Source organism: Molothrus ater, chromosome 5 (genome assembly GCF_012460135.2).
Source record: "Molothrus ater isolate BHLD 08-10-18 breed brown headed cowbird chromosome 5, BPBGC_Mater_1.1, whole genome shotgun sequence".
Lineage (NCBI taxonomy): Eukaryota > Metazoa > Chordata > Aves > Passeriformes > Icteridae > Molothrus > Molothrus ater.
The window spans coordinates 62,491,031-62,515,314 of NC_050482.2; the positions used below are offsets into that span (position 1 = coordinate 62,491,031).

The 24,284-nt window shown below is 40.9% G+C and overlaps 1 protein-coding gene across 1 annotated transcript in view; it reads left to right on the forward strand.

Annotated features, from left to right (window-relative positions):
* Positions 1-24,284, forward strand: part of TBXAS1 (thromboxane A synthase 1) — a 237,014-nt gene that overhangs the window by 73,833 nt on the left and 138,897 nt on the right. Inside the window, exon 3 of the mRNA XM_036401669.1 lies at positions 15,276-15,328. Coding sequence (XP_036257562.1) covers positions 15,276-15,328 — 53 coding nt within the window. The remainder of the gene's footprint in view (positions 1-15,275; positions 15,329-24,284) is intronic.

The following is a 24,284-nucleotide window of genomic DNA, read 5'->3' on the forward strand; positions in this document are numbered from 1 at the left end:
TTTTGCTAAGTAATATCTTATTCCCCCAGCACTGAGATGAAGGGGGTCTTGCTAGTAGGCTCTGCTTGGTATGAATGAGACTGGTAAAATCTGGCCTGCAGACAATTTACTAGAGATACTGTCTGTCTTTTATTGAGACTAATTGCTAAGGAACGTAATTGTATCATTCCTGTTACCAAAATTGATATTCCCTGCCTGACTCCAGCTAAATGAGTTTTTATTTTAGCAGGATTTCTGGGCTGTTGCGTGCTAAGGCGTCGTGTTGAAACAAATGAGGTTTTTCCTTATACTTGACAGAGAGGTGTGTCTTTAAGCAGTACTTTACTGTGCGGATGCACTAGCAGATGGTGTCCTTTAAGGCTGAACATGTGACAGTAGCCTGTTTGAATGAGTATCCATGCTAGTTTTAGCACCAGGAGGAAATTAAAGTCCAAAGAAGCCGCTTCCCTTGCCCTGCTCGTTCCAGTAAGGGAGGGAACAGAAGGGTGCCTGACTTCTGCTGCTGAAAGCTCCTCACAGGAATGGAATAACTGCACAGTCACACCCGCACAGTGCTGAAACTCAACACCCTTTCTGTAACCAGGATGGTCTCTAGTGTGCTTGTCTAAGCCCTGTCCAGCAGAAAAAAACTTTTATAAATCAGCACAAAAGTAAACAAGGTGGGAAGGCAAGCAACCCAATGTATGTGGTTATTTTGTACGCTGTGGCACGTGCCCAGACAGCCATTAGGTGTTATTTAGAATACAAGTGGCGTCACAGAGAAATGTGATGGAAGACAATGTCCTGTGCCAGGCAGAGCAGGGAGGGCAGAGGTGGCTCATGAACCAGCCCTAGATCTGCATGGATTAGTGTCAGCACAGCAGACTTGCAGGGGATGGGCTGGGAATGTGCATTCCTAACTCTATTACTTATCCCCTGGGCCAGAAGGACCAGATGTGTTGCATTGCATAGACAACACATTCAATCTGTGAATGATCATTCCTGATGGATCCTCTCCAGACAGTCCAAAAGTTACATTACTGAGCCCCAGCCTATTTTACATAGAAGGACAAGACCACCCAATCCAGTGCCTTTAGGGAAGGGAAAAGGTGGAATTGATGTGATTTCCCATTTTATCAAGCATCTGTATGCTCCGTGGACAAAATGCTTATATACTGGTGTCTAACCCAAGGCAGCTAAAGCCGTGCTTTGGTACCCAAAAATGTTACCATAGGATTTGTCACAGGAGTTAACAGGTGTTCAAAATGTTGCTACAACTCTTTTATTTAGTTATGCAAAGTCTAGCCTGCTGCACTTAATTTTGTCTTAAGCATATACTATGCTGAAAAAATATGGTCACCTTTAGGACTCAGGTTTCTGGAAACTGAGGTTTCCCATCCCCAAAAACTTTGGACAGGGCTCTGAGCAACTTGATCCTGTTGAAGATGTCCCTGCTGATTGAAGGGGGGTTTGACTAGAAGGCCTTTAAATGTCCCTTCCAACCCAAGCTATTCTATGACCAAAAAGATGAAAAGGCAATTCATCCCAGTATGGCCATGTGGGAGGGGAAAGCATGATAAAATCCTTCTCTGAACAATAATAGCAAATATATGTTAAATAAGATGTTTCACAATGATAAGCCCATCTTTTGACAGGCAAGGTAACAGACTGGAAAAACAGTGTCAGAATTGAAGTCTCTTAATAGATTATATTACTGAAAAGATCTGAGACTTGGGTTTGTGTGGATTTACCATTGTCCTAACACAGCATTCCCTTGATATGCTGAAACCTGGAGAGGGAGACTTGAAAGAAAGGAAGCGTGCTTGCAGTTTTATGGGCAAGGAAACTGAGGGCTGTGGCTGTAACAATTTTGCCTCACCACACATTGAGACCAAGAGCCAAGAGTGTGTTCACTGGGCATGGGCACAGGCAGCCAGTGATTCCTGAGCTTGTGCAGGAAGAGGGTGTCACAAGGGCCATGGACACCCAGTGCAACAGCACCCCGTGGCCTCTGGCACAGTGCCACAATCGATGCCGCCTTCCCAGAGTCCCTGCTGCTGCAGGAAAAGCTTGTGTTACATGTAGGAGGATAATGCCTCAAAACATCCTCACTGGAATAAATAAGTACCTTAAGTTGAGAGTTCAAACCCAACTTGCTATTCTACTACTTTTGTAGTGGGTTTGGTAATTTGCATTTGGTTTAGGAAAAATAGAAATAAGTCGAAATTCATGCTTAAAAGATTGTATCTCTTCAGACAGATTTGTTATCCTTTTTCTCATTTTCAACAAGTAAACTTGCTTTTGCAGCAGAGATTTTGACATTAAGTGTCTTGATAGAATAATAGGCATGAGATGGATTGAAATCTATTGCCTCGAGACTTTGCCAGTCATAAACTAAAATCAGTTAATGCATTGAGTTAAATCTTGCTATATTGGGCAATGTGCTAGTAGTATTAAAAATATCAATCCAGAAAATATATTGATTATATTATCTCCATAGCAACAAACAATAATAGGATAATGTTAGCTTAATAATTGTGCTTTGTGAAAACCTTTCAGAATAATTACTGCATTGTGGTCTTTGCACAATGTGGAATGCAATAACGCTTCTTCCTTGACTGCAGTCACCATCAGCACTGCGTCAAGAGATGTTGTTTTTGTGTGCATGCATATGTATTCGTGGGTAATTTTGCTCCGGGGTGAAACAATTCAGCAGACTATTTTGGGATCCATTTTTAAATGGTCAAGACCACAAATTGGCAATTGTTTTCCATGTGGCTTGTTTTCTCCCACCCCCTCTGACAACTGGCTACTGTAAAAAGAGGTCGTTAACATTCCTTTTCCTGCCTCTTTCTTTACAAGGCACAAAGATTTTGGCATGTAATGAAACTGAATGTCCAGCTACTCTGTTAAGGATTTGTGGGAGTGAGGAACTCTGCTCTAAAGACAGTGCTTCATATCTGTTCCTGTAATTGAATTGAATCTATCATCCTCTAGGAATGACTTGTTCTGCAGGAGCTGAGATATTTGCCTGTATTTTAGGGGACCTGGCTCTCCTGTGCATCCTACATTGTTGTATAAATAATAACCTGAGGTTGTTATGAATATATAGAGATACTTTCCTACGTGTAAGTAAGAAGATGTACGTATAACATTTTTAGCCTGAAATTTTGGCAGGCGAGTCAGAGGACTGATATATACACTCTTCATCTGGGTCTTGCTCTTTACTTCCACATCAACCCTGTAATTTATGTCTTGAATTAAAAAGATGCATTAACACAAATCCATGATGAAGAAGCCAAGTGTTTAGAGTGGCTCTGTGTAAGCTCTGCTCAGCAATAACAAAAACATCTCTATTATCAACCCTGTGTTCAGCACAAATCCAAAACGTAGCCCTATTCTAGCCACTGTGAAGAAGAATAACTCTACCCTAGCCAAAACCAGCACAATTGGTAAAACCTCCCAGTTTAATCCATGAAGTTAAGCAGCTAAACCATCCTGTGTCTATGAAAGGTCCTTGGGGTCCTGGCAGTAGATCTGGTGTCTGTTCTCCTTCTGATCATGGCAGTATTTCATGTTGATCAAGAGCTGGGTTTAGAGATCAGCTAGCACTGCTGCTAAATGTTGCACTAGTAGGAGCTTCCCCATGGCTTTTGTAGGTGCCCCATGCTATTCCCAGTAATATGGTGGAATTGTTCCTTCCAAGGACATGAATGGATGTCATGTTGTTTAGTGGTCACTCCTCCGTGCCTTTTTCTGTGGGGAAAAATACTGATGTCAGACAGATTAAACTTTGAGCACCTCTTCTAACTGCATGTAATTTTATTTTGATTCTTACTTCTGGAGATCTTTAGTCATTCAAATGTCCCATAATTTATCTTTTTACTGTTTACCAAACAGGAGTCCCCTTTTCTTTGAGGGCCTTCAGAAGAAAGCCCCTGCTTTGAAAGCACAACCTAAAATAGGTGACTCTCTTGGACCTGGGGATGTGCAGGCCCTCTGCTCTGTACAGGTGTTCTGTGTACAATAAGAAAAGCAGGAGAGAGAAGGAGTGCTGACAGTTTTCCATCTGAGATGATGGAAGCATCAGGAGCTTGGTTGTGCTGTTTTCCTCTCCAGTCCCTCCAGGTGGTTGCTTTATGGGGAGGATGTGATGGAAAGGTTGTTTTATATCCCTGGCAGTGGTTACTGTCTGCCAGTGGCCCAGTCTCTTAGGGATGTGGTTAATTCACAGGGATATGGAGGAGGAGTTGTTGCCCTCGACTCTGTGCCTTATGCCAAAGCATCTAGGTCTGCATAAGTGTTGTACTGAATGAGGGTGCCAATCACCTTTCTCCCTTCCCCTGTGCAGATGAATTCAGTTATGAAAGGACAGATAAATGCATTGGTTCCTCTGTAAAATATCTGGTATTTGCAGGTGTGCAGCATCATTTGTTAAAAAAAAAGAAGCAAGCCCAGATGGCTTGACAAGGAGTTTTTTGGTTTTCTTTTTTTCTGGTGCTGCTGCAGAATTCAGCCCTTAGTGATGATCTAGAAACAAAAATGAATGGCTGACAGGAGCCAATTCAATCCCCACCTCCAAACCTGAGTTGTTCTGTCTATGAAATTGTCAGTTGAAACTCTGACTGTGCTTGATGCATCCTGTGCTAGCCAGTGATCTTACTGATTGCTAGAGCTCTTAAATTCTCATTCCACTGCAGCCTCCTGTTTAGTTTCCTTGTGCTATATCAGCTCCTGATGCTCTCTGCAATCCTCTCTCCAGCCCACACAGGGACTGGCATTGTGTGTTTCTGTCTGCCTCTTCCTAATCCCTTTCCAGGGAGGCCTGATAAGGCTTTCTAGTGTTTCTGGGTTTTGTGCTCAGATCCTACAAGCTACTGCATGAGTGGCTTGGGTCTTAAACAGTGTTTGGCTTCAAGACAGAACATCAAGAGTAACTTACCTTATGAAAACAAGGAGATTTTGCTGGAACAGTTATTTTAAAACAGGTGAAGAGTCAACTGCCTGCTGTAATGTGGCTATCAGGGCTACAGTTTGTTGTATTCCCAAAGAGATAAGTGTTCTGCACAGGATCTTACAGCCCATCTCTGTCCATAGTGCTTTGGGGTAGGTCTGTCCTACCTGGTGGAGATTGCTCTGGGAGCAGGATGAAGCATTGGGAGTGTTTGTTCCCATTGCTAGGCTGAAGATGTTGCTCTGCAGGCACATTCCCCCTCCTGCCCTGCTGAACGTATGGGCTCGCCTAGAGCCCTTGTGTGTGTCTGTTCTTAACCTTGTGACTCTTACAGAGGTGCCATGTGATAGATGGGAGCAAAAGGGACCTGTCATGCCTATGCCTGGCCTGTCCATGCTGCAGATAGCAGCATGCTCTGCTCTCCATCAGAGGCCACTACAATCTATGGGGGCGTTTTTCACTTTTTGTGCTTGAGAACTGCATCCATACAAGGTGGGAATTAGGCAAGAGGAAGCTGAGCTTGTCTGGCCATGTTAAAATACAGAAATAGTCCTGGTATCTTTCAGTAATGCATTAAGTGGCATGATTAATGTCTGTCACATGTAGTGATCTTTCCAGGTCTCTTTCCTCGATGCAGGACTCTGTGTGCTGTCTAGTGCTTTGATTTGGATACTGTTCTGTGTGTCATCACAATGAAAGATCAAAATTTGAGAGCTGAATTTGTGATTATCTTCTTTCACTTGTGACGGTCTTAAGTGTATGCTTCATAATTTTAAACTTGGAGGTCACAGAAAATTTGGTGGCATGTATTTATAAAAAGATCATAAACAAAGGCACAGACCCCTAGCACTATATGAGGGGAATGTCTCTGAGGAGGCCAAGATATTGCTCACTGAATGACTAATCTTGTGTCCCATAGATGAGGTTTTCTTGAAACCCACCTAAAGAGTGCCCACTTAGGCACTACTGTGAACAGAATGAGATGGCCCAGAGTTTGCATCAGAAAAGAAAGCTTAATCATTGTCATCCTAATTCTGTAAGTGCAAGATTTGCACATGGATGTGTAATTTTCCCAATGCTTATTTCAAAGTCCGTTTGCACTCTGTGGCACCCAAGACAGACTTTCACAATGGGTTTGGTTAATTCATTTTATCCTTTAAAATGACATTTTCATGGTCTGAAGGAATCTGCTGTCAATAGGTCTGAGAAGGAAGGGGACACTCTTCTGAAGTGGAGGAGCTCCTTGGAGGAAGGAATCCCTGCCTCCCTTTCTTGGGAAAGAAGTCAACTGTCATTTCTCCGAATGCCGTTTTCTTGCCCCCAGAAACTGTTATGTGTTGCTGTGTTGTCAGAGTACTCCCCAAATCTTTGTTTTCCTTAGACTTAGCTGCCATGTCTGTATGTCCTACAAGAAGTGTTTCCGTTTTCTTCAAATTATGTTTGAAGATGACTGTTTTACTTCTGTTAAGGAAGGCCAGCAAAGAAAATGAATAAAATTCATTCACCGTTAGTGAGATGTGCTGAATGCTTATGCTAATCCATCTGAGTCATTGAGCTCACAGTGAAAGTCCACATTACAGTGGTCCTCTATTGTACAATGAACTCCCTCCTATAGAGAGCACTGTAATTCTCTGCTTTCCTGCTGTAATTTGAGGATGCAGTAATATTAAGGCAGCAAAGGTGGTTAGTGATCCAGTGGAATTACATGTAAGTAGAGATTGTGCAGGAAAGAATTGCACTCGGTTTGGAAGGAAGACAACTTAGAAGACATTTAGTGGAAATTACATACTTTAGTAAAAAAGAAATAAATCCATTGCTCCTTTCTATTTTTCTTCTAGTTTCTTGACTTCTTATAAATATATGTTTATCAAAGGATCAGAAACTGCAGTTAGTCTGTAAGACCTCATATGGAGCCTTTCATGAACACACGTTGAACAAATTGTAATTCTCTTTGTACGTGTCTTCATAATGACATGTTTTCTGTTTTGGACAAAGGTTCCTAGAAGCCTGAATAAGTGTCATCTGTGACATTTACTATGAAGTAAAATAAGGGCCTGGCAGGGGTAAGTGTTATCTAGACAATAGTCCTAGTAAAAATAGTAAGTTTGCAATTATATCTCTATAGTGGATATAAACAAGGTTGAAGCTAACAGCAGGTAACTTTCAAACAGATAAAAAGAAATATTATTCTTGCCTGTGTAATCAGACTGGAGAATTCATCATTGCAATAATCAGAGAATCAAATACAGCAGCTGGAATAATTTGAGGGTCTGGATCATTTTATGACTAATTACATTTGTAGCTATGCATACTATAAGAGTAATTCAATCTTAAGGTAATAGTTGGGTGAGGAGGAAACCTCCCTCTACTTAAAGCATTTTAGACTTAGCCATGCATATACAGCTCCTTTCCTCACGCCTTTCTTCAAAGCCTCGGGCATGTGATATGTCTGAAAGCTCAGAAACAGATCAAATTTGTTGATATTCCTTTCCTTTCTCATATACTGTCTGGGTTTCTGTGGCAGAGAAGGAATGTTTTTGTAAGGAGAGGAGGATTGTGAAGCCTTCAGCTTGTCTCTGGCTCTACCATTGACTTCTTGTGTGGCATTTGGCAAATTGCTTAATCTTGTGTACTTCCAACTCCCCACCTGTGACAGATTGGCATTTAACAGCCCAAAGAAGTTGAGGAAATGAGGCCTCTAAAGTGAAATGAGATTGAAAAAAAGAGACAAAAAGAAAGTGAGAATCTCATTGCAGTATGCCAAATTAATGTATGAGAATGACTTGGAAAGTTGAGTCAGCTAGAAGTGTGAATGCTGTGTGCACATGTGAATGTGTAGTAAATCTTTTCCATGAGAAGAGTCCCTCTTATTCTAGAAGTGACTGTAGATCTCCTTGAGGGGCTGGTGTAGATGACCTGGGTTATTCATCCTACACTTCATTTTTCTAAGTATCCATGTCTTGGTTCCTGTGCCAACTGTCCTGACTAAAAGACTTCTAAAATCTTGCAACTTCAATAGTCAATAATTTTTATCTCATTGCAAGCAACATTTATCCACAGCCAGTTTATATGACTTTGATCTTTTAGTAATGTAGACCTTTATATTAAATAGATATTTTTCTCTCCCTGCTGATTCCTCCCAATATAGGTCTAGACAGCAAGCACATCTCCTTGCTTTGGTCTGCTAAAATGAACCTTTGGTTAGCTAAAATGGACTCTCCTAATTATGACTTGTAAGACAGGCCTTCTATTCCCCAAAGATCCTTGTAACCCTTTTCTCCAGTTGTTCCATTTTTAATTCATTCCTTTTGAATGTGGCAGCTCATCAAATTTACATGCAGCATTCCAGAGCAAGCCTATCCCATATACTCTACATCTGTAGTTTCCATCATACTTTTTTCCATCATCTTTATCTTATGGTTAATGTGTCCATCCAGTTTTTTCACTTCTGTCTTATTTTCAAGCATTCAGCTGCTACTGCAGAAATTCTTGGAGTTAACATAGTCTCTAAGGGCATGAAGCTTTGCTTTCAACTGAAGACTCTCCTCTGTTGCAGTTGTTGAGGTTCTTCAGGTCACCCAGTTCTTCTGGTATGACAATCTCAGTCTCTCTGCTTGCTGAGAAAAGGATCTCTCTGTTCAGAACCATGTACTTCACTGAAGCCTGACTCCTTTTTGTGCCAAACTCAGTCCTCCAAACACTGAAAAAGGTTTGTCCCAGGACTGACCCTTGAGAAAACTGTGGATTTCCTCCTTTCCTGGCTGTACCTTTTCTTTCTACTCCGTCCATACTCACTTCCCTACAGCTTTGATGTTTACTGTTTTTTGGGTTTTTATCCTGATTTTCATCCTTTTGGGTGTGACAGTGGTTCCCCAGCCACTAGTGCAAATGCATTACTGAAATCTGTGTGCATCTTTCATTGTTCCCTCACCTAGAAAATGTTATTTTCCTAAAGAAAGATAAAAAGCAGTGTATATCCCATTTTTCCATAAAGTATTTGCTGTGGAGTGGGCTGCCAGGGGGTGCCTGAGGGACTGTGAACTGGCTGGAGCTGCTCCATCCAGCCATCCACTTGGGCAGTGCAGGTGCTTTCAACTCTGATGTCAAAAACATATGGTGGGTTTTGTGAGGAAAATCTGAGAAATCTTGCATGCTATTGAGGTCAGGCTTTCCTCTGTGTGTTTGCTTCCTTGGCTCCCCCTCCCTCCAACTCTTCAGTTACCAGCCTATTAGAATCAGCCATTAACCTGGTTAATGGGGAGAAACAGCAAACACCAGAAAAGATGATGTGCTTTTCTTAATTCCCATTTGGAAACTTGACTGGTTTAAGCAGTAACTGTCTCAAGAAAAGACAAACCTCAGAAAAGGGTCCAAAATATGTCTTGCTTTTGTAATGCCAGCGCACTGAGGTGGAGAAAGATGAGATGAGTACTCCATTGTTGAATGGTCTTTGGGGGCAAAAAGGTGGCACCCTGCCGAAGCTGCCAAGGTGGCTTTAAGCTGGGGTGCTGAATGGGCATGAACTGAATTGTATGATGCCATCTGATCCTTTTGGTGTTATGGTTAAGGTGATACCTGGATGCCTTCTTATCCTTTGTGTGATATGACTTGAACCCAAGAGCCTTTGGGTTCAAGTAGGAGTAGTGACTTCTTCTGTCACCTCTCTGAGTAGGAGAGGTGACAGAAGAAGAAGAAGAGGGCAATGAAAGGCACAGGGTAAGGGCAGAGGGGGAAAGGAAGAGCTCATGCAAGAGGGGAAATAGCCATGTTTCAGGGAGGGGATTAAAGCTGTTTCTCTGAAGTGAGATAACAGCTCTTGGTTAAGGACAACAAGGACTAATGCAGCACACAGAAATAACCTGCCCACTTAATTTTTATTAAAGATCTGAAAAGATAGAAGGAAAGAAATTTACAATTTGTTTGGTATTTAGCTCAGGTAATTTTTTTTAAATTGTGTAATGAGAACACATTGTCCAAATTTTCATATGCAGATTCAATTAGTGTTCAGTTAATTAGCCTTTACAGATGAGATTAACTTAATTACATAACACTAACCTCTCTTAATAACTATTAAGGGTACGAAGGCTGCCTATAATAAATTTAGAAGGGCTATATGTGTTTTTTAAAATCTGAAATGACACACACATAAATTAAACCAAATTACACACAGAGGACAACCATTAATGGTAATGATCAAAGGAAACAAACTATGTACATAGCTCAGAATCAGGCTGCTTAGAAGTTCATGCTGTGTTCCTCCTCTTGTCTGCTGGCATCCTAGTGATTTCACTAGGATTATTACTGGAGCTGATGTACAGTCTGGGGTCATTCCTTCAAAGAGGGTTGCAGACTGATACAAGGTTACTTTAATTAAATGTTAGCTTGTGTTAAAAAAATCATTTTGGGTACTAGGTTATTAGCAATTTTCTTTTTCAGGTGGTCTAAAGAAAAAAGATGTACAAAAACCCATTGAATGCTGAAAATCTGATGCAAAAATATTTATTTTCATTATGTACCATAAATAACTGTATAGATTTTATCTCTTGATATGAGGTGTGCACTTGAACAATGATGCTGTGATTATTAATATCACAATGAAACAGAGCATCACATCTGATATAGGGTGATAAAGGTGGAGCATATATGGGACTAGTTATAGGATGTGGCATCTTTGGCTTCTGAGTCGCAAGTTTGAATCCAGGGTGTCTTGGTAAAGTGACTGACATCAGATAATATCAGATACTTTTCAGAAAGGAGCAACAAAAGAAGCTTTTTCCCTTGGCTGTTCTTGCATGGGTAATGTTTCCCACTTGCAGTGAATTTTGATGGGCTCATCACATCCATCTTCTCAGAGCTCAGTACCTTTTGTGACATTCAGTACACTGCAAAATTGAAGGGCTACCCTCATTGCATTCTCTAGGACCCATTTTGGAGTCCAGGTTTTGAGTTACTGTCAGCAGCAGGCATCTGCTGGATCCCAGCTTTGTGGCTCTCTTCAAACCATTTTATCTCATGACCCTGAAGGAGCACAGTAAAAGTTCATAAACCACATAATTTGTTTTCCACCTGCAGTAAGCTGAAATGTTCAAAGCATCCTCCATACAATGACTCCATACAATCTGAGTCATTTTAAATTTGAAGCCATGAGATCTGCAGGTATTGAGCAACTAAAAGGAATAGGTTGGATATGCCTCATGGTAAACACCCCAAAAATCAAAATACATAGCTTCTTTCTGAAATACTGCCTCTTTGTGAAAACTTTGGCTTAGTGCCTACAACCATTTTCAGCCAGGAGGAAAGATGACATTGCTGCAGATTTTTTTCCTTGCTGTGAAGAGCTAGCAAGGTGAATATGCAATGAGGAGGAAATTGCTGAAGTATCTGTCTTGGAGTGGCAGAGTCTATTGAAAAAAAGGAGAGGGGATACTTGAGCAATTTCAGCCCTTTCATGGATGCAGCTCGAACTGAATCTTCAACAGTCGGTATCTCAAGAAAAATGGCTGGCAGTGACTTTGCTTTGTCTGGTGCAGACCCAAATCTTGTTCTTGTCCATGGGGTTTGTGCCTGTATCCCTGAGAGCAGGATTTGGCCTTATGAGTGGTTCTATCCACAGATGCAGCCGATGATGCACGCTCAGAGGAAGGGGAGAATGCAAATTCCCTGCAGGGAGGCAACCGCCAGATACGTAAACAAAGAACCTTCTGGGTGTGCAGCAGTCAGCCCACTTGAGCTGCTGTTTCCATGGTATACCAGATGCTGTAAAATATGCTTTCTTCAGGGGAAGAAGCTTTTCCAACCCATGCATTATCCTGTTTGATGATGGACTGACCTCAGGCTGGTACCTCACTGTATGGGCCACACGTGACAGGTCCCCCTGGCCCAACCATTTTCTGAGTTGATGATGATAGCTCATCTTCTGCAGTTTCCAAACAAAGAAAACCTTAAGTGATTTTTTTTTTTTTTAAACTTGGAACATCATTGCTAACTACGCTTTTAATTTTTACTACTGAGTGTTTAATGCACAGCAGTTCTTCCTGATGCACAAGGTGTCATATCATACTACTGTTTTTGCTTTTGTTCCCTTCTGCTTTTCAAAAAAAACAGAATACATATATTTATGTTATTCTTTTCCTAATCCCCATGTTGCTCTGTTATAATTCCTGGTTTAGGGAGGTTAAAGCCACTGGGTACAAGTCAGCAGGTGCCATTTCTGAGTTTGACTGCAGATCACCCAGTGGATAAATATGAGGAAAGGAAGAAAAGATAGGTGGTCTCTACTCCCATTTTCTTGTAAAACAGCAGCTGATTGTGAGCAGGTGCTTGGTTATGTCATAGTTACTAAGTACAAGTGCAATTATAAAACATGGACAAAGTCTGCAATAATTGGTTGAAGCAAACCAAACTCAGCCAGTGTAAATAAATTACCAAAAGCACTTATGAGGCTTGCTGAGCTTCAAACATGACTCAGAGGAGAAGGCAAGGATGTTTTGTGGGTACCTGTCTACTGGAGGCTGTGTTTGGGGATAATGCTGCAAAACTGGCAGAGCTATGTGGATGTGGCATTCCCCTCGCTCTGAGACCATGCAGGTTCCTTGGCTTTCCTTGTGGCTAGCAAGAGCAAACACGGGGGCCTTTTTATGGTTGCAGCTTCCTCTAGCTGAAAGGCATACTGTGGTGTGTAAGTGATAGGTGCACATGCTCTCTGCCCTGTTTACAGTCCTGCCAACACAGCTCCATGGGCTCCTGTGTGTGCTGTTGGCTTCTCCTTCCCAGGCCTGCTGCCACAAGACCTGCTACCAGGTGCTTACCAGGCCCTGGAGGAGGCCAGGACAGCAGTGGGTCTCAGGGATTGCACAGTGGAGGCTGGTAGTGGTGAGTATGTGTGTGCAGTCTGCACAGTATGAGAGAGTGTCCTGGAGTGTAGAGAATTAAGGCTTCTCTTTTACTCCTGACGATGCTTTCTCATGGTCTTTCCCAGGTGCTTTTCAACTCCTTCTCTTCCCCCATCCTGCAGGCTAGTACTTTTCACTTTAGGGAAAAAAATAAGTGTGGTTAATTTTAAGCCAGTGCAATTATTTAGGAGTCCTGGAGGTGGAAAACCAGTTACTGGTTAACAGATCTGATTTGAAATGTGTTCTGCCTGACCCCCCCCTTAATGTAGTGAGCCAGAAGCAGTTCTTCCAAGAAGCTGGCTTTCTGGAAGGCTTTTTCACTGAATCATTTAAAGCCTAGGCTTCTTGAAAATGTTAATATCCTGCTGGCTCACTGGAATGCAGCTGGTGGGTACAGCAAGTGCAATACCTATGTGCGTGCTCGCAATCCAAAGCGCAGTGAGCAGGCAGGGCTCAGGCTGCAGCGTGGGTGTCCTTGCTGTGGAGGCTCAGCCTAGGAGGGGAGTGGGCTGGAGATCAGACCTGATTTGGCATTGCCCCACAGGGCTGGAAGTTCCTCTGCCCTGCCCAAGCAATGGGGCTGTGACACAGCGGCTCTTTGCACCCTGGTGGGGCTGTGGTGGTGACCTCGAGCCGTGCCCTGCGTGGCTGGCAGTGTCACTGTGTTTGTGCAGCCTGTGCTGCTCTCCTGGGCACTGTGGTCAGAGTGTGCGCGTGGGCTCAGCCTGCTGGGCCAGCCTGAAACGGCTGCCTGCAGAATCTGACCCCAGGATTCCCCCTTGCACCAGCAGACAGCCTTTATAATGCTGAAATCACAGCAATTGCAGGCTGTGTATCTCTGTAGCAAAAATGCAGGTTGGTGTGAATGTGTGTGTGCCTTTTCCCCTCCCATGGTGTCTGCAGGCAAAAAAGCCTTTTTGAGTTAGCTGTCTGTATTTGTGGTGTTACAAAGCCTTTGTCCACCTTACCTTCTCTGTGCTAATATGTGAGGCTTTTCTGCTTACCTTAGTAGTGAAGAATTTTCCAGGGGAGAATATATATGATTTTCAGGCAATATACATTCTCCTCAGGCTGTCATCTAATCCACCTCTTTCATAATTTTATCTTCAGCGTATTTTCTTACAAGTCATCCTGTGGTTTTGTCATCTTGTGGTTTTTGTAGCTAAAGGAGAAGCTAGAGTTCTTGCCTTAAACTGGGAACATATTGTTCTGCAGAATAAAAACTTGTTACAAGTCCAGGATTACAAAAAAAAGGCACAACTGTACTTTAAGAATAAAAAAAAAACAATTGAGGGACTCTATGAGGACTGTAGGTGGTGGCAAGTGCTTTGCTAATTTGGACAATAAGTTATCACCCAAGGATGTTAAGCTGGATCATTATTTTTGGTTACCAAATTTTCTTTTGCTTAGTGTGTGGCAAAATACTCTCAAAGCATACACACATTACCTGGGCTTGTTTATTTATGTCATCACTAGATGTATTTACAGTAGTCGTATTGTTCTAGCTAATATTCTGTGGGATGTTGTAAAAAACAAGAAAGATTCAATATGAGACATAAGTATTCTACTTTTTTAGTGAAATTTCTCTTAAGAATGAAAATAGATAATAATAGTCTGTCTTCCATTAATATAAATGCAGATTAATGCAATCAAATGGGTTACTTTTTCCATAGACAAGTTGCAAACACAATGGAGCATGGTCCTGAAATATTGCAGTTTCATTAAAACAGATTTTTTATCGTTCATTTTCAGGGATATTATATATTTTGCACACCTTCTTTAGATTGATCAATTTGAATTCATTTAAGACACTAACAATTGAATATAGTGGCAGGTTTATTTAGATAAATGAATATGAATTTTCTTCAATTATGAAAATGGAAGACAGTAAAAATAGTAAAAATTTTAAAAAGAAATCTGCTTACTATTCTGTGGAATGTACCAGCTGACTGCCTTGTGCTAAACTCTGACTTGGCAGGTTTGAGGCTTTTTTTAATAATGGGACTAAAACCAAAATAAGATGACCTTGCCATATTCCCTGTGCTTCCCTTTTGTGTAGTAAGTCATATACTTATCACCTTATTAATTTATCTGTTAGTTTTCCATCCATTTGCATATATGAAAAAAATTGAGTCAGGACCAAAATGATTAATTTAGTTTAAAAATATTAAATCATGAAATGGTAACAAATTTTGGAGAATAAAACATTGATGAAAACATGTTTCATGGCTGTCCAGATCTTTTTTGGGGTTGGGATTTGTTTTTCCAGGCATCCTTTCTAGACTCTATGTTTGTCACGTATGGACAATATTAGAAAGGTGAAGTTATGAGTTAATGCCATGGTTCTCCTGGCTGAGGTTCAAAGCTTTGTGTGAGTGGTAGAAACAGTGTGTAATAGAGCTTCTGCTAAGCACTTCTCTAAAATATTGTGGTTTTTTTCTTTCTTCCAGGGTTTTTGGGAAAGCCACACAAAACTCATAAGAGAGCATGGACCTGTTTGTGGGTAAGCCTAGCAGTGCTGTCAGCTTTCTTCTTTCTGGCTCTTGCTCTTTGAGTTTGTTGGGTGGGAGAGGAGAAAATACCAAGATAAGATATTCATCAAAATGCAGAGTGGTGTGTTTCAGTTTGGGGGACAGAGGTGGAGGTGGTTTGATTACATGCAGCAAAAACTCTTGGTTTATTTTAGTTCAGCATTTGGGATTGCACTTCATTTTTCTCTCTCTTATTTTAATTATGCACATAAAGTTTAGTCCTTTTCAGAACTGTACAAAGCTACCAGCCTTCAATATTCTCTTTTCATCTGCATATTCTTTATGCTTTCACTGAACAGTGGAAATAATAATTTGTCATCTTAAAATACCCTCAGTTTATGAAATAGTAAGAATTTGGTTCAGCTGTTGCTATCTATATTTATGCAAAATTCCTAAACTTAAAATACAATGAAGTAGAGATTAGAAATGAGGCATTCCTCTCTCTATAGCTCAGCTGTGCTATCTTAGCAGTTTGTTAGAGGTAAAGAGGGTTTAAGCAGAATATCCCTTCATAGAAGCCCTTCCACATTTCCATGAATGTCATTTCTGTTCCAAGAACTACTTACTTTCCAGTTGTCATCATTTTAAGTGAAAATTTAGTTGTCCCCTGGTATCTCCTATTGTTGTGTTCAGTTGGTGTTTGTAGTAGAACTATTATTTCAATATATATGTATCAGGCAATATCCATAAATTGTGAAAATGTCTTTTTTTTTTCCTATGGTCTGCAAGGAGTTTAAGATACCTGTAAGAGGGCACATATGAATGTCTGTGTGTATACATATTTGATTACAAAAGATACCAATGAGCTCTGTATGCTCTCCCAGCAAAAAAGCTCTAGCAGAAAGAAGTCAGGCTCAGGCATTTGATGCTTCATTCACAGCCACCTTGTGGCATTTATGCTCAGCCCTAAGGACAAAGTGCTGCAAGAAGTGATGGAAATAATGAATTCCAAGGGTTAGGTACTTGTCTAGAAGGAAATAATGCAGTGTCTTGGCTGGCCAAGAATGGGAAAAGATATTCATTAATGCTGCGGCAATTTGTATGTTGTGTAACAAATGGAAAGTGACTGAGGCTTATTATCTCTGTGACCTTTGGTGTGATGCCCTTAAATGACAATAATGTAAGAACACTGGCATTTATTCCTCAGTATACTTCCCTCCTTATTAATATCATGCTTATTTTTTTCTCTAAGCTGAATTTGAGACAAGTTGCTCTTTAGTCATCTGTCTGCTCACTCAGCTAGGCAAGGCTATGTCATTGGAGAAAGAGATGTATAATTACAGTGTGTGAGCAGATAGGAAGTTTCATTTCTTCAGTCTACTTCCTGGCTGTTAGGGAATGAAACCTCTGTGAGACTTGCACGGACTGCAAAGCTGGATGATGGTGGTCGTGGTCAGCCAGGATGGTTCTGGCTCTTTGGGTTTCTCTTGGTAGGAAGAGTGAGCATAGGTAAATTTCATTTATTGCATTGCATGGAAAACTCAATCTGTGAGGGAACTAGGAGGCTGGCAGAGAAAAAAAAATGCTGTTTTTTCATGTCTCCCAGGAAAACAAAGCTGGATGCAAACAATGCTGTGTTCGAGGTAAGGTCTATTTGTAGTTGAAGGAAGATGTTTTGAAACCTGGCTTGCAAGCTGCTGTTCAATAGGTGGGGCATGTGTCAGGGGGTATTTATCACAGTCCTGTCAATTAAAGAAATTCTTTCTCCTTCCCTATGAGTCTTCAGTGTGATTCTTTCTATGGTTCTTTGAAACAGGCAAATAAATGGTAGGTGTGTTTAGGTGTATATTCCCAGAAAAGTATTGGATCTGGCAGATGGAAGAAGATGTGGCATTTTTCTTTTCCCAGATTGAAAACTGCTTTCCAATAAGCATAAAGAGCAATGATCTTTATTTCTACAGTGGTGAAGTGAGTTGAATACAAATCTTTGGAACTGAAGCCTTTTTTTTCTTCCTAAGGTCACTTGAATAGTCTGAATGATACCATCACAACTGTTTTCTTTTGTGTGTGAATTGGTTTCCTTGACAACAGGATGTCAAATCAACTTTTCAGCTTTAATCAAGTCAAAACAATATATCCCTTCCATTCCAAAAGGCCTCAAGTCGGAGAGAATTATTTCAAATAAGGCTTTTGTAGGTCACAAAAGCTTTTTTTTCCCCTTTGCTCCTGTGTGCAAATCCAAAGGAGAGGTGATGGTACTGATATTTTATAAAGACAGACAATGCAAATAGTCATCAGTTGTGAGTTTGTGCTGTGAAAACTGTTTTCATACAGAGGTGGCCTAAGATGGAGGCCAAGGCAGAAACAAACAGCTCTGGTTTGGTGCAAAAGCAGAGAATGGAGCATATCTATTCAACAGGGTAATCCAAGCCACTGATGTGACTTTTGAAGAGGTCCTGCAACAGTGGAAATCTTTGATTTAGCTATGATATGGAGTACCTTCTATAAAAATGCTTCCTCTAAAGTATGTGTGCTATTTCTCTGTAGCAAAAATGAAGTTGAAAGGAATCCTATTTGGAAAACAGTGTATTAATACTTCAGATATGCCTTGAATATTCCCCTAGTCACATAAGAGTTCTGTAGGAGAGTAGCTGTTTGCTGTGGAAGTGATTTGCACCACTCATTTTTTTGGATGAATATTAATGCTATGCTACTTTATTCTCAGCTCCATCATATCCAGTTGTTCCATTTCACTTGTAGGTTAATTGCTTCTGATTGGAAATAGGTGATAAAAGCAGACGGAGAAATAAAGAGGGACAACATATTTTATGGAATCGGAAAAGCAACTTCTACAATGTGAGAGTGAGTTAGTTTTACTTTCTATATGCACCTAATATGCATTTGACTGCTCTGCTGCAATTGCATCATTATGGCTTTACAGAACTGATTTGGAGTAAAAGAAATCTGCCAAAATAAGTAATATATTCTTGGCCCAACAACATACTACCAGTGATTGTAGAAAATATGACACAGCCCCAAGTGGGCAGTTGATTGCTCTGGGATGAAGGAACTTATTCTGCCTTTGTAGCAGTGCATTTGGACATGGGGAAGAATGTAAAGAGGTCATAACATAGACCTTGCTGTGTATAACCAAAGAGTGAGAACAGATTAAAATTCAGTGCCATTTGTGGCGTGACACTCTTTCTTCATGTTGTTTTGCATCTGAAATAGCTTGCAGCAGGTCAAACTCTATTCTTACTCTGCCTTGGACATTCAACTTCAACCTGCTGTGAGAAGTCTGAAGATGTCTGTAGTAGAAGCTCTGGTTTATCATTGTGGGGGCTTGGTGCTTTCCCCCTTTTGTGGATGGAAGAGGGACATGCATTTCTGGAATCTGGGCATTTAGAATTTTACTCAAAGCCTTTTTGTTCCTTCTGCTGTCATCAAATACCTTGGGACAAACTTAAGGTGGATAGAGCAGGATCTCCTCCTGCAGGGAACAGCTGATGTCTTCATCATGGGCTGAGTTTAACTGAAGAAACAATGTCTTTATTGCTATTTTAATGTCACAAAGTTTTTAAGCAATCTATTTCTAGCCCCTCTGCTTTCTGTGGAAAAAGTGATTCCAGGAAAAATATTCTCATCTTTGTTTCTGAAGGCTCATGGAAAGAAATACCTCAGTTTTATGAAAAAATCGTATCCTGTTTGATTTCCTCTTTTGCACTGGGGGGGGCTCTACTGGACTTACCTCTCGTGTGGTACTTCCTTTTTTTTTGATATTTTAAAGAATTGACTTTTTATATTTCAGCTAGAAGAAATCATACCTGTACAATGATAGGGAAAAGCAAGCTTCCTGTTGCTGCTTTATAGCTCCTCATAATATCTGTTACCCATGTAACCTGATTGGGAATTTTGGTAGCCTCACTTGCCTGGATTTTTGTTTTCTTAAAGAGCAGTATATCTTTTGGCTAATGTCAGGTCTTTCATATTTCATCAAGATTTATTTCCTTCTCACTGCTTTCTCCTTTATGTGTTGTGATAAGGTTCTTTGACTCTATAAGATTGTTGACCAGCCCCAGAATTGCTGATGTGGGTTACAGTTATCTCTTTCTTCCATTAACTACCTACAAATTGTACAGTACAGCAGAACCCCTAACTTTGAGTACATGAGTAATCTCATTAAAGTCAATGGTATTGCTCAACATGCTTCAATTTAACCAGAAGTCTGTCTACCTTGCTGAATCAGGGCTATAAAAAACAATTGCATTTGTGCCTTAAAAATATTTTTAGTGCTGTTGGTACACATAAACTCCTAGTTCTATTGTACCTGGAAGAAGTTAATGGGGAGAAAAATATTTCTTCTCCACCCTCTCTTTGCATGTAGACAATTTTGTTGCTCTTCTGCGAAATGTGTTAGCCATTCCCTCTGAAATGGAAAATATTATTGCATGAATGGGCAGAGCAATAGGACAATCTTAATGTTTTCAAGTTAAACGTTCAGGAGCCTTTCTTTTAATCACTATGAGAATTTGTAAATAGTAACCTATTTTTTAAAATTATTATAAAAAAAGAACTGAAACCCAGCAATACTCCTGGTAGAAACTCCAGGGCAGAATTCATGGTACAATGCTGCATCTCTATCTGAATTCCCACAGTTCAACATAATTAGGTATTGGTTATATTTGGCTCCAGTGGTTAAATTGAGCTGCTGGAACAAGTCTTTTGAGTTACTTTTGGGTATATATCATCACCAGTTTCTCCTCTTGTCTCTAGAGTTAATTGTTCCTGACAACAGAGCCTTCTGTGGGACTGATGCCTACAGACGTGCCCAAAAGGTGGCATACCACACTGTTCTGAGAGCTGGAGTCTGTGCCACTGTCACAGGTGGAATTGTTTTTGTGGCTGCCTGATCACTACTGGAGTATTTTACATTCTGCATACACAGATCTGTGGGCTGCAGATTGTTGGCAAAATTTACAGTAAATTATTTGACCAGTTTAATTCTGGCATGTTTCAAATGTACTTAGGTCTCTGGAACACTGCAAATTGATACCTAATGTACTAGTATTGTCAAAGGTATTTATTGATGAGTACCTCACAGCCACAGACAAATCTGCTGTGTCGACTGTGACCTCCCATGAGAACCATGCAACTTGAGCTTGTGTACTCTGTGATGGTTCTTGATTTGGTAGTGTAGCCTCTGGCTGCCCCAGGAAGGTCCAGGGACATTTGTGTTCTAGGTGTATTCACAGACAGAACTCAAAAGCCCATCAAAATTTTGCAGTTCCAGCCCTCAGTGCAGCCAAAACCATTAGAATAGAAACCTTTGGTGAAGTGGTAGTCTCTTCTGTGTGCAAAGCTCTCCCCCTCCTCTCTGAGGCTCCAGACACTGCCCTGGGGTGGCTGAGCTGCAGACATGTGCTCACTGTTGTGCTTTTCCCCAAGTTTCTCCATCCAATCCCTCTGTGACTCTACTGCAGCTCTTTAAGCCAATGTAAGTCAAAGACCTGATGTAATCTTTTACACCTCTGGAAAGAGTGTGAAATCCAACCATATGAGACCGACAGCATTTCATGTGCTTTTGGCAAGGCAACAAAGGACACTGCCTGTCACCTGCACCACGTTCCTGATGCTTTTTTCTGTGCTCATGGCATGTACAAACTGCTGTGACCATAGCTCCACAAATGATTGTGTAGAGGAACATCTCCTGCTTGGAATTGCTTCACTGGCAGATTTGGTCAGACATGGAACAGCTCTGAGAGACTGGCCAAAACTCGGTCAGCTCCTAAGACTGACAATGGAGGCAGGAGCAGGCCCTTGTACCGTATCTAAGCTTCTGAGGAACCTGATTAAATCTTGGTCTGCTTCTGTGGGTGTGCATATAGCAACCTTGGCTAGGAGAAGATTTCACCTCCATTTCCTCCTGCAGAAGTGTTTCCTTTTGGTTCCTTGCATGCTGGTACTGTGCAGCATTTAGCTGTTGAAACATAGTCCTGGTGAGCTTCATCCTAGGCGTATTTGAAAAGTGAAGTTTCTTTTGAAAATGTGCTGCCTGAGGAGTATTTTACAGCTAATATATAGCACGGGTGATCTTTGATCTCTGCTGCCTGCTCCTTTGCTAATTAATGGTTAAAATGATAGTTTTAAAGGGAATGAAACTGCTGAACAGATTGCTTCTTCTTATCATGTTACACCTGCATACCACAATGTGTCATCCTCATTCAAGGAAGGGGGAGGAAATATTCTGAGTTACAAAAACTAGTTCCTTAGACACAATTTCACATTACCACCTTCATTATCTACTGGAACCTGTATTTGTTCAACATTTTAACAAGCAGTTTTACACAACATTTTGTGTAAAGCTTTACACCTTGACACAATTTCCCCCCTACCCTTTTCCACCATTTGGAAATAAGCAGGTGGAGAGCTTCTAAAAGACTGAAAAATCTGAGGCATTATTTCAATATATAAATCCTAGAAAGTATGGGAAAACAGCAGTGTTGAAGATTTTGCTGTGCATATTAAATGCTTTCATTAGAATTTCCTACAGCACTTCAGAAGTATTGATGCAAACCTAAAGCAGATACATGCAATATGCAACGTTCAGCAGCTATTAATGGTCTCTGACTTCACTTGCTATGTATCTGATTATGAACTGGTGTTCCCAGTGCCATGCATGGTAATTTTTTAATGCATTTCTTGAATAATTTCCCCTCACTATATGTAGAGGGAGGCAAATGCATCATGCCTCCCAATCTGTGTGCGTTTGTCCCCTTTCATGGCAGTCTTTGAAGCAGATCAATTTTAACACTCAGTTCAGGAATTTCTCCTGCTTGACTTGGTCACTTCACAGGAGAGTCAAATTACTGCCTCTCCAGGTCACTCCCTAATGCCAGTTTCCCTTCTTTCTGGCAGCCCAAAGAAATCCAAAAGCGGCTTGTTACTGTGTTGTGACTGTGCCACGAGAAGCACTGAGCAAAAGGGATTTCCCTTTTCCAGAGATGCCACGCTGGGTCTGGAGAAGGATGCAGAGCAGAAGCTGCAGATCAGCAGGCTGTTGGATGTTCCTGCTGTTGGCAAGCCCAGCACAGGCCAGAGCATCCATGGCTCTGTCCCTTTCTCATGCCACCAGCTAGGAGCCCCAGGAGGCAGGTGCTGGTTAGAGCCTCTCTGCTCATTCTGGGGAGCCCTTGGACAAGACCTCATGGGGCCTCTGTCCCTTAGGCTTTGCAGAGGAATGGATTTGGGATGTCTGTTTTTTAAAAATAGTAAGTAGTATTTTCCTTTGTGAGGATGACTACACTTAGCCAGCTATCTACAGAGGTGCTTCCTATCAAGTGCTGCCTTCAATGTTGTTGTTCAATTGGTGCCACCACTTTGTGGGGGTTTGTTCTGGTTTTGGTTTTTTCCATCCATGACCTTGATTTGTAGACTCTGTATTTATGGTTTTTCATACTTCCTTCCCTTACCCCCTAAATATTTGCTCTGGGTTTTTCTTTCTCTTACCTCTCTCTGTTATCTTTAGCTCTATGCTATCTTTTCTCTGTGTTCTGATTTTTATTCCTCCCTGTTTTTCTTATCCACGTTGAATTGAAAACAGTAACATGACCTGACAATTTTAACGTCATTCCAAGATTTTTTATGTAATTCCATAAATCTCTTCATTACTTTTTTATTGTTTTGTCATATATAGGTTTTAGTTTTTCCCTCTACCTTATTAGTCTGGGGATCAATTTTAGTTTACTACATTTTATTAGTAGAAAGGGGAGCAAAATGTCTCCTTTTTCTGTGTTGGTTTGGCACCATCCTAAAACTACCCTTTTTCTCAGTTTGAGTACCTTGTTTCCTGGAGAGTCTTCTTTATGTCAGGCCTGCTGGCACTGAACTGGGTATGATTTCATCAGGAAATAGGCAAAAGTATACCCCACTGCAGAGGAGGAAGTTGTTTTAAGCTGTTAGTATGTTCATTCTTTTTTTACTGTCTTGGGGAACATGGGATGAGCTGAGCCACCATTACCCTGGGGATTGTGAATCTTTCTCTCCCTCCAGTAAATTTAGTGGCGAAACCTGAAGGCTGTTCTTGAAGGAGGATTTGTTTTAGTCATACCAATAAAATTCTACAAGTATAATTAAAAAGCTGTTGTAATGTCAAAGAAACCTCCCTTGCAGAGACACAGCAGCTCTGCAAAGACAGTCACTGCATCAGGGAAAAGACTGACCATGTCCTCCAGCAATTACTGGGGTACATTTGCATGGGAGTTTTTTCTAGTCCAACTTTATTAAGATTAAAATCTTGTCTTATACCAGAATCTCCTCTCTGCCCCATGCAAACAAGCCTGAAAAAGGTGGTCTGAACCTTCAAGCTCTTGTTTACTTCAGTGTAGCTTCATTTTAGGCATAGAGTCATGACTACTTGAAGATCTTGACCCAATGTTTAGGTCTTTCTCATGTTCTACAACTTCAGTTTTTTTGGAATAAAATGAGGTTTTGCACAGCAAATCTGAAGACATACCCAGACCTCTTAAAGTAGTTTACAGAAAAAGGAGTGAGTTGGGAGCAGTGTTCTGACTCTGTAAGGTCTAGCAGCAGACGTTGTATCACTCAGCAATAATCCAAGCTTTTCTGTCAATGTTGGAATCTATTTTATTGAAAAAAGATCTTGGCAAGGACACTGGGGATTTGCTGCAGAGTCTTTCAAAGTGAGAGGATCTTGGTTCTTTGGGACCTTTTATTGTATGGAACATCTTATGAAATACTTTGTGTGGAGGGCCAAAGTAAAATGTTACCAAAGCAGCCTAACAATTTTATATGTTCACCAGCTGGCCATTTAGGCCAATAGGAAATAAGCTATGTTTGGGGCAGAAAGTAGGTCTCCAAGTGCAGTACAGAGACAAATGTTAAAGTAGGTCAGATGGTAATGTGACATCACATGGAAAGGCATTAGTTTTTCAATATTAAATTCCATTAAAGTAATTTAAATTTTTATTT